At 45.2% G+C, this 11,032-nt stretch overlaps 1 protein-coding gene across 1 annotated transcript; it reads left to right on the top strand.

Moving 5' to 3' along the window:
• The first annotated feature begins 3,336 nt into the window (after positions 1 to 3,336).
• LOC147990281 (uncharacterized) lies at positions 3,337 to 4,395 on the top strand. The gene is made up of 3 exons (XM_087537837.1): positions 3,337 to 3,768; positions 3,820 to 3,937; positions 4,076 to 4,395. The coding sequence occupies exons 1-3, from the start codon at positions 3,337 to 3,339 to the stop codon at positions 4,393 to 4,395; spliced, it is 870 nt and encodes a 289-aa protein (XP_087393963.1).
• The last annotated feature ends 6,637 nt before the right edge of the window (positions 4,396 to 11,032 follow it).

The following is an 11,032-nucleotide window of genomic DNA, read 5'->3' as shown; positions in this document are numbered from 1 at the left end:
TAAGTCCTTGAGCTGTTTATCTCAATATGCCATATGTTAAGTGTTTCCTAGTGATCCGTGCCTATTTTGAGGATGATCAGTAAGGATGTTTTGTTAATCTTGTAGTGCTCTATCCATCCATGTCTTTGTTTGCAATTATGGAGCACCCTAGCTTGAGTCAATCGAGCTCTACTTTTGCTATTTCGTGAATCTGGGCAGATTGTCTACTTGTTAGCAATTTTGCTGAGGATGTTGTAGTTGATCCGTGCATGCTATGTTATTGTTCTTGCCATGTCTAGCTCGTATTTTGTGTATTCTTGATGGGTGTATGCGTAGATTGTCATGACTTGCCCTGTAGTGAGTGCATCGATCTCGTAAACATGCCTACTTGATATCTGTTTTCAGCATGCTCCGGTTTTCACTAAGTCTGAGAACTGATTATGTTTTTGCCATGTTCACATGCTTGTAAATGTATTTTCTGACCCCTTTTAGCTCAAGGTCACTAAGGGACTTTTGTTAAGCTCTTTGAGTAGCTCCATGCCATGCTTTACTTTGCCATGTTCAGGTCCTGTAGCATATTGTTTTCATGCTCCAAAGAGTGCTATCTGATCTGAAATTCCAGACAAGTGTTAATTTCACTAAATCTGAAATTGTTTACCAAATGCATTTTTGCCATGCTTGTTTGAACCTGTTAATGGATGAATTGGCCGTAGCTCAGTGCTAGTCTTTTGTTAATGTTCATGAATGGATCCCTGCCATGTATTTTGATGCCATGTTTGGGTGCTGTAGCATGTTCGTCTTGTTGCATTTAGATGGCTACTTGCTGTAAATTGCAGAACGTGGCCATATTTGAATTGCTTGCCATTTCCAAACCGTAACTCCGATTCCGGTCTTCTTTATATCATTTTCAAGCGATTTCATCTCACCTTTCCGGTGGCACACTTGGATTTCCATGTTGAGGCCAGGTTCATTCATTCCTTGTCAAATCTTGCATATGCATCGCATATCGCATCCCGCATAGCATACCATGGTTGCATCATATTATTTGAGCTTTGCACGTGGTTGATTGTGTCCTTGTTGCTTGTTTGTATTGTTTGGGTAGAGCCGGGAGACGAGTTCGCTAACGAGGAGCCCGTTGAGTTTGCTTTCGAGGATCCAGTCAACTCTGACAACTTTGTAGGCAAGATGATCATACCCTCGAAATCACTACTATCTTTGCTATGCTAGATGCTCGCTCTTTTGCTATGCCTATGCTACGATACCTACCACTTGCTCTCATGTCTCCCAAATTGCCATGTCAAACCTCTAACCCACCATGTCCTAGCAAACCGTTGATTGGCTATGTTACCGCTTTGCTCAGCCCCTCTTATAGCGTTACTAGTTGCAGGTGAAGATTGGAGACCGTTCCTTGTTGGAACATTATTTACTTGTTGGGATATCATTATATTGCCATGTTATCTTAATGCATCTATATACTTGGTAAAGGGTGGAAGGCTCGGCCTCTCGCCTAGTGTTTTGTTCCACTCTTGCCGCCCTAGTTTCCGTCATATCGGTGTTATGTTCCCGGATTTTGCGTTCCTTACGCGGTTGGGTGATAATGGGAACCCCTTGATAGTTCGCCTTGATTAAAGCTTTTCCAGCAATGCCCAACCTTGGTTTTACCATTTGCCACCTAGCCTCTTTTTCCCTTGGGTTTCCAGAGCCCGAGGGTCATCTTATTTTAACCCCCTCGGGCCAGTGCTCCTCTGAGTATTGGTCCACCTGTCAGCTGCCGGTGGCCACCAGGGGCAACTCTGGGCTGGCCTACCCGTACCTAAGACAATCTGAGTGTGCCCTGAGAACGAGATATGTGCAGCTCCTATCGGGATTTGTCGGCACATTCGGGCGGTGTTGCTGGATTTGTTTTAACTTGTCGAAGTGTCTTGAAGAACCGGGATACCGAGTCTGATCGGAACGTCTCAGGAGAAGGTCTATTCCTTCGTTGACCGTGAGAGCTTGTCATGGGCTAAGTTGGGACTCCCCTGCAGGGTTTTGAACTTTCGAAAGCCGTGCCCGCGGTTATGGGCAGATGGGAATTTGTTAATGTCCGGTTGTAGACAACTTGAACCTTAACTTAATTAAAATGAATCAACTGTGTGAGTTACCGTGATGGTCTCTTCTCGGCGGAGTCCGGGAAGTGAACACGGTGTTGGAGTAATGCTTGCCGCAGGATGCCCTCTAGTTACTCGCTCGCGCTTTGCCTCCTCTTCTCGCTCTCTTTTGCGAACATGATAGCCACCATATATGCTAGTCGCTTGCTGCAGCTCCACATATATTACCTTGCCTTACCTATTAAGCTTAAATAGTCTTGATCGCGAGGGTGCGAGATTGCTGAGTCCCTGTGGCTCACAGATTACTTCCAAACCAGATGCAGGGCCTGATGTTTCCGCTCTAGATGACGCGCTTGAGCTCAAGTGGGAGTTCGACGAGGACTCTCAACGATACTACGTGTCTTTCCCTGATGATCAGTAGTGGTGCCCAGTTGGGGTGATCGGGACCGTGTCGCATGTTGGGTTTATCTTTTATTTTGGCGCCGTAGTCGGGCCATGAGTGTTTGAATGCTGTAATGCTATTTATGTACTTTGATTGACGTGGCGAGTGTAAGCCAACTATGTATCTCCCCTTTATTATTTATATTACATGGGATGTTGTGAAGATTGCCTAACTGGCGACATTGCTTTCAATGCGGTTATGTCTCTAAGTCGTGCCTCGACACATGGGAGCTATAGCCGCATCGAGGGCGTTACAAAGGACTCTTGCCTTTCGGGTGAAACCCACTTTGTGGAGGCTTTTACTTCAAGTTTCGACCCCAAGGCTCAACATATAAATAGAGGGGTAGGGCTAGCACCAAAAAGAGATCAAGAAACACCAAGCCGTGTGCCGGCAACCCTGTCCCCTCTAGTTTATCCTCCGTAATAGTTTTTGTAGTGCTTAGGCGAAGCCCTGTGGAGATTGTTCTTCACAAACACCGTCAGCACACCGTCGTGCTGCCGGAACTCATTTACTACTTCGCCCCTCTTGCTGGATCAAGAAGGTGAGGACGTCATCAAGCTGAACGTGTGCTGAACGCGAAGGTGCCGTACGTTCGGTACTTGATCGGGACGGATTGTGAAGGTGTGCGACTACATCAACCGCGTTGATAAACGCTTCCGCTTTCGGTCTACGAGGGTACGTAGACATACTCTCCCCTCTTGTTGCTATGCATCACCATGATCTTGCGTGTGCGTAGGAATTTTTTTGAAATCACTGCGTTCCCCAACAATCACGACCTCTTTGCCACCGCGACCGCAAGGTGTTCGACAGTTTTCCCACAAAGGTATGGACAGTGAAGATGAATTTTTCTTCCACCACTTCATTTATTCATCAGACGATTCGTCGTCGGATGATGAAGATCTTGTGGTGGCTACATTGGTCGTTCACGACCACATTGAACGGCAGCTTCCTCGGTACAGGGGGTCACTCCCTGGCCGTGCTCCCAACCTGAACCGCAACATGGAGAGAGGCCACACCCTGCTCTATACCGATTACTTTGCGAACACCCCACTGTTCAAGCCGGATAAATTCCATCGCCGTTTTCGTATGGTAAGGCATCTGTTCTATCGTATCCAAGAGGGAGTGGTTGCTCATGACCCATACTTCGAGTGCAAGACGGATGCCCTTGGCAAGCTTGGATTCTCCTCTTACCAGAAATGCACCGCGGCCATCCGCATGCTTGCATATGGAATTCCAGGCGATCTGGTGGATGAGTATGTGCGTATGAGTGAGACCACATGTCTGATGTCACTGTAAAAGTTCTGTCAGGCCGTGGTGGTAGTGTTTGGCCCTGAGTACTTGAGGCAGCCAACTGCCGCTGATACAAAGAGATTGTTGGCGACCAACGCAGCTAGAGGCTTTCCAGGCATGCTTGGCAGCATAGATTGTATGCACTCGGAGTGGAAGAACTATCCATTTGCTTGGTAGGGCCAGTACAAGGCGCATGTCAAAGCGTGCATTGTCATATTAGAAGCGGTGGCTTCGCAGGATCTTTGGATATGTCATTCTTTCTTCGGCATGGCAGGTTCTCACAATGATATCAACGTGATGCAGTGTTCTCCAGTCTTCGCAAGGCTTGCAGAAGGCCACTCCCCACCTGTCAACTTTGAGATCAACGGCCACCAGTACAACAAGGGATACTACCTAGCTGATGGTATATGTCCTCAGTGGTCAACTTTTGTGAAGACAATCTCGAACCCCCAAGATGGGAAGAGAAATAGATTTGCCCAAATGCAAGAGAGTGCTAGAAAGGATGTGGAATGTGCTTTTGGTGTGCTTCAATCCGGTGGAGCATCATCCGAAACCCAGCACTGTCATGGGATGAAGGGAAGCTTTGGGAGGTGATGACTGCTTGTGTGATCATGCACAACATGATCGTCGAGGACGAGCCTGATGACAGGATTTTCGACCAAGGATTTGATTATCAAGGTGGAAATATTGAGCCCCTGCACCAAGAACCGGCCATGTTTGAACAGTTTGTCCAATTCCATCGTGAACTGCGTGATTGGCACACTCATTTGGATATTGAAATGACTTGGTTGAGCACGTATGGAGTCACATTGGCAACCAATAGATGTATTAGTTCATTATGTTCATTCAAAACAATTTCGATTTGGTTGTAAAACTGTAGCGACCCGACCTCAAACGGTCAAGTCTCTGTGCTTTAGTGTCATCCCTGGATCGGTAATGCTGACACACAGTACTCGAAGGATTTATAACAGAGTGGCAATCACACACTTATTACATCGAATGTCTCAAAAGAGAACTTATTACAATAATATGGCTTAAGGCCATCTAATATGATAACAACGGAAGGCTTGGAAGATAAAGTGAGTCCATCAACTCCAACGGCATAGCTGGGCTGCACGGCAATGACCTAACGAAACTTACTCCTCGTCTAAAAAGTCTGCAACATAATATGTTGCAGCCCGAAACGGGTCAGCACATGGAATATGCTAGCAAAGTAACACAGTAGAGCAAGAACAGAATAATGCTATCACTACATGCATATTTGGCTGGTGGAAAGCTCTATGGTTACAGTTTTGCGAAAAGCCAATTTTTCCCTACAACAAAGGAATAGATTTTAAATTTTACTATCATGGTAGTTGAAACATCATTGAGAAGGTTCCTCCAACTCAATCCCAATTAAAGTGATTAACAACCCAACAATATTTTTTAAGAGTGATGAGATACTTAAGATACTCCAATTACTAGATACTCAAGATTGTCCATAACCGGGGACACGGCTAACCATGATTAGTTTATACACTCTGCAGAGGTTTGCGCACTTTTCCCCACAAGACTCGATCTCCTCCGTTGGATTTCTTGCACTACAGGGTGTTTGAGAAACGGATGACCGAGACGCAGTCTTTCAGAAACATTAACTCTCTACTCCGGGTAGATCATACCAAACCTACAAATCCACTACCTACTGATCTACCTCTTCAAGAGCTTCACGTAACTTACTCAACTATGCTAGAGCCCATAATAGCTTGTGGCTGCACACGGAAGTTTCTAGCATGAATAATCTTAGTTCCCTTTGAGCATGGGTGGCGGTCCATAGGAAGATCACACGGGTACTCCGGGATTTCCAAAAATACAGGCAACACTGGGTACTCCAGGTGCCTCAATCCACCCAGATGTAAAATTTAAGTTGCCACCTTAAGTTGAACCATTAATTAACAATCTCACATCTGTCATGGATTTCACTCATCCAAACCACGTCTACGAGCATAGCATAGCAGTATAAGCAAAGCGTAGAAGTAACTCCCAAGGGTTTGAGTGTAACAGGGTAATAGGTTCTACCTCATCAACTACTTCCCAACCCACAAGTTAATGTCATCCTAATCATGCAATGTTTGAGGATTTTAACTAATGCATAAAAACAGGGTGGTAAAGGGATATGATCAAAGTGTTACTTGCCTTGCTGACGATCCGCGTAACCTAGAGACTCTAAATAACATGCTTCGCACTCCGGGAATTCTATCACAAACAAACAATAGCATACATAAGCAACAAACAAAGAAGCACGGGTAAAACTCAAATAAGAAGATCTACCAGAAAGTTCAACTTAAGAACTCCGGTTAGCAAAAAGAATCAAATCAAACGGAGCAACGAAACTCAAACGGCGAAAGAAACAAGATCCGTTTACTAATTTGGACCTAGGTCAAATACAGTACCAAAATCTTGTTCAAATTGGTTAAGCGGAAAGAGGGTCTCGAGACGAAGATCTAGGCGCTTGAATCGCCTGATTCCGACTAACGAGCGAAAAGAAAAACTAAAACAAAAATCGGATCAGAAATCGCGATCAGAAATAATCACAGATTATTCTGATAAAAAAGAAAACAGACGAGCAGACTAACGAACGAGTGTTCCTTAGCTATGACTAATGGGAGAAAACCGTTCGTTAAAACGAACGTACGGACGAACGTCCGCGAAATAGAAGAACCGGAAAAAAATGGCGAACCGATCTAAAAAACGAACTAGGTTTCTAAAAAAACCAAACGATTTTTTAAAAAAAAACCGGCGGCTTGGATCGGCGCGGTACCTCGGCGAGGTGGCTCTGGCGAGGCGGGATCGGGTGGCAGGGAGGCGGCGCATGGGGCGGCGAGGTTCGGCGGCGGCGGGGCTCGGCGGCTGGCGGGGTGGTGGCAAGGGGGCGGGGGTGGCGGCTATAAAAGGGGGGGGGGGCGGCGATGGCTGGCTTGGGCGAGGGGGTGCCCGGGGAGGAGTCCGAGCCGGACTCTCCTCGGCGTCCGTGCCGAGCACGGCGGCGCGCGCGAGGGGAGGTGGTGCGCGGGGTGGGCCGGCCTGGCTCGGCTGGGCTTTGGCCTAGTCGGGCGCAGGAAGTTTTTTTTAAACAATTCCGCCGAACTCAGAAAAATCCTAAGAAATAAAATAAAATTCTAAAAATGCCAAACCAAATTTTCGCCGTCTAAATAAAATATTTAGAATAAGATGAACATTTTCTTGGCCCTAAAATGCAATTTTGAAAACGTGCAATTTCTCTAATTGCAAATAAAATCCAAATAAAATCAAATAAATGATTTTAATATTTTTCCTCCAATATTTCAGTTATTTTGGAGAAGTCATATTATCTCCTCTCATATATTAATATGAAATATTTTCGGAGAGAAAAATAATCAAAATCAAAAATCCTCGTTTCATTATTTGATAAAAAAAATCAAATACGAAAACCGGGAAATCCCCAACTCTCTCCGAGGGTCCTTGAGTTGCTTAGGATTTTGAGGATTGCGAAACGAAAATGCAATAAAATATGATATGCATAAATGATCTATGTATAACATTCCAAATTGAAAATTTGGGATGTTACAAACCTACCCCCCTTAAGATGAATCTCGCCCTCGAGGTTCGGGTTGGCTAGAAAATAGGTGTGGGTGGTCCTTGCGGAGATCATCCTCTCGTTCCCAGGTGGCTTCATCCTCGGTATGGTGGCTCCACTGAACTTTGCAAAACTTGATAACCTTGCTGCGGGTGACTCGGCTGGCAAACTCCAAAATCTTGACTAGCTTTTCCTCATAAGTCAAATCACTGTCCAACTGAATCGCCTCCAAGGGTACTGTATCTCTTAACGGTATATCGGCCATCTCTGCATGACACTTCTTTAACTGCGAAACATGGAACACATCATGAACTCTTGACAGTCCTTCAGGTAACTCCAACTTGTATGCAACTTCTCCCATCCGTTCCAAAACACGATACGGTCCTACAAATCTCGGGGCTAACTTTCCCTTAACTCCAAAACGTTTTACTCCTCGCAAGGGTGATACTCGCAGATATGCCCTGTCTCCAATTTCATAGGTTAACTCCTTGCGTTTCGAGTCTGCATAACTCTTCTGCCTGGACTGAGAAATCTTCAGTCTATCATGAATCAGCTTAACTTTCTCTTCAGACTCCTTGATCAAGTCTGGTCCAAACAACTACCAGTCTCCTACTTCATCCCACATCAACGGCGTTCTGCACCTTCGTCCATACAGGGCTTCGAACGGTGCCATCTTCAAACTGGCTTGGTAGCTATTGTTGTATGAGAACTCCGCATAAGGCAAATTGTCATCCCAACTAGATCCATAGTCTAGCGCACAGGCTCTCAACATATCTTCCAGAATCTGGTTGACTCTTTCAGTCTGCCCATGCGTCTGCGGGTGAAATGCGGCACTGAACTCCAATCTCGTACCCAAAGTCTGGTGTAACCGATGCCAAAACTTTAAGGTAAATTGTGTTCCTCTATCTGATACGATGGTCCTCGAAACTCCATGCAGACATACAATCTTGGTCATATATATCTTGGCCAACTTCGCACTGGTATAAGTCGTTTTCACTGGGATAAAGTGAGCCACATTGGTCAAGCGATCAACTACTACCCATATGGAATCATATCCTGATTTGGTCCTGGGCAATCTGGTGATGAAATCCATGCCAAGTTTATCCCACTTCCATTCGGGTATCGGCATAGGCTGTAACAATCCTCCAGGCTTTTGATGCTCTGCCTTCACTCTCTGACATACATCACATACAGCTACATACTTGGCAATATCCTTCTTCATACCTGTCCACCAAAAATGTTCTTTCAAATCCAAATACATCTTGGTGTTTCCGGGGTGTATCGAGTATGGTGAGTCATGAGCCTCCTGTAGTATTAACTTCCTGATCTCTGTGTTATTGGGCACGTATATCCGGTCCTCAAACCATAAGGTATCGTGCTCATCCTCACGAAAACCTTTGGCCTTTCCTTTGTTCATCTTCTCCTTTATCTCGGCAATCTCTTTGTCATCCTTCTGAGCCTCTCGAATCTTGCCCAACAATGTAGACTAAACCTCCATTGTTGCAACAAAACCTCTTGGGAAAATCTCTAATCGAAGTTCCATGATATCCTCTGCTAACTCCTTTGGCACTCCCTTACTCGCAAGGATATTAGCATAACTCTTCCGGCTCAAAGCGTCTGCTATGACATTGGCCTTTCCTGGATGATAGTGCAGCTTCATGTCATAATCCTTTATAAGTTCCAACCATCTCCTCTGCCTAAGGTTCAGCTCCTTTTGTGTGAAAATGTACTTCAAACTCTTATGATCCGTGTACACATCACAACGGTTTCCAATAAGGTAATGCCTCCAAGTCTTCAACGCATGCACTACGGCTGCTAGCTCCAAATCATGCGTGGCATAATTCAACTCGTGAGGTTTTAGTTGTCGCAAGGCATACGAAACAACTCTTCCGTCCTGCATGAGCACACATCCAAGTCCTAAATGAGAGGCGTCTCAATACACTTGGAAATCCTTATGTATATCTGGCAGTGTCAGCACTGGGGCTGTAGTCAAACGTTTCTTCAACTCCTGGAAACTTGCCTCGAAATCTTCCGTCCATTTAAACTTAGTATCCTTCTTCAATAACTCCGTCATTGGCTTCGCAATCTTGGAAAAATTCTCAATGAATCTCCGATAGTATCCTGCGAGCCCAAGAAAACTACGGATCTCGCTAACTGAAGTGGGTGCCAACCATTCAGTGACTAACTGAACCTTGCTGGGGTCTACAGCTATACCTTCTCCTGATATAACATGTCCAAGGAATTCGACTTCCTTCAACCAAAACTCGCATTTGCTAAACTTGGCATACAACAGGTGTTCCCTGAGTTTCTCGAGAACTAATCGCAAATGCTCCTTGTGCTCCTCTTCATTCTTCGAGTATACCATAATATCATCAATGAACACCACAACAAACTTGTCCAAATATGCCATGAATATCTTGTTCATCATGCTCATGAAAATAGCCAGGGGCGTTAGTCAGTCCAAACGACATGACCGTATACTCATATAATCCATACCGCGTGGTGAATGCTGTCTTTGGTATATCTTTCTCTCGAATCTTCAACTGATGGTATCCCGATCGTAGATAGATCTTTGAAAATACCTTAGCTCCTTGCAACTGATCAAACAGATCATTGATCATCGGCAGCTGATACTTATTCTTACTCGTCACTTCATTCAAGGCCCGATAATCAACAACCATTCTTAGGGATTTATCCTTCTTCTCAACCAAAAGTACTGGGGCTCCCTAGGGTGATGAACTTCTTCGAATGTAACCTTTCTCCAATAACTCCTTGATTTGTTTCTTAATGTCCTCCAGATCATTTGCGGGCATCTGATAGGGTCTCTTGGATATTGGCCCTGTACCTGGCAATAGCTCTATCAAAAACTCGATGTCTCTATCTGGTGGCATGCCTGGTAACTCCTCTGGAAAAACATCCGGGTAATCCTTTACTACATGCACTTCCTCCTGAACAACTCCCGTGAGGGTATTCACTTGGCTCCTCCTAGGCACATGCCTAGATACATACTTAATCCTTTTTCCCTCCGGGGTAGTGAGATAAATCGACTTACTAGCACAGTCAATACTTCCTCCATACTTTGACATCCAGTCCATGCCTAATATCACATCCAATCTTGTGACTCCAAGATAATTAGGTCGGACGGAAAAACATGGGTGCCAATGGTTAGGGTATCTGATCGCACCATCGACTAGCCATATATTCTGCTCCAGGTGAACTCACTAGGAGAGGGGTCCTAAGGGTTTGGGTTGGTAGTTTAAACTTATCCACGAATCCCCTTGATATGTATGAATGCGATGAACCAGTATCAAAAAGAACAAGAGCGGTAAATGACTTAACCAAAAACTTACCTATTACCGCGTCCGGCTGCTCTTGAACGTCCTCCACGTTAACGTGGTTCACTTGTCCTTTGTTGAATGGATTGGGCTTCTTCCCAGCGCTCCCATTTCCGTTTCCATTCTTTCCATCAGGGCACTCCGTGGCATAGTGTCCAGTCTTCCCGTACTTGAAACAAGTAACGTGGCTTAGGTCCCTCTTGGTGGGTGTGGCTGGATTTTGGCGGTTCTGATTGTTGCTTGCCCCATTCCCATTCCTAGGGCCAGTATGATTATGGTTACTCCCTCCATTATGGGTGTGGCC

The sequence above is a fragment of the Triticum urartu genome, chromosome 1A (genome assembly GCF_056163025.1).
Source record: "Triticum urartu cultivar PI428250 chromosome 1A, HENAU_Tu73, whole genome shotgun sequence".
NCBI lineage: Eukaryota > Viridiplantae > Streptophyta > Magnoliopsida > Poales > Poaceae > Triticum > Triticum urartu.
Note: the sequence above shows the minus strand (reverse complement) of the source record. Positions and strands in the feature narration are given on the sequence as shown.

Bases quoted from the DNA above. Each gene is read 5' to 3' on its own strand.
- LOC147990281 (XM_087537837.1), top strand. From the start codon at position 3,337: ATGGACAGTGAAGATGAATTTTTCTTCCACCACTTCATTTATTCATCA. The intron at 3,769-3,819 runs GTGCGTATGAGT...AAGTTCTGTCAG, and splicing joins GCGATCTGGTGGATGAGTAT to GCCGTGGTGGTAGTGTTTGG. The intron at 3,938-4,075 runs GTATGCACTCGG...TCGGCATGGCAG, and splicing joins CATGCTTGGCAGCATAGATT to GTTCTCACAATGATATCAAC.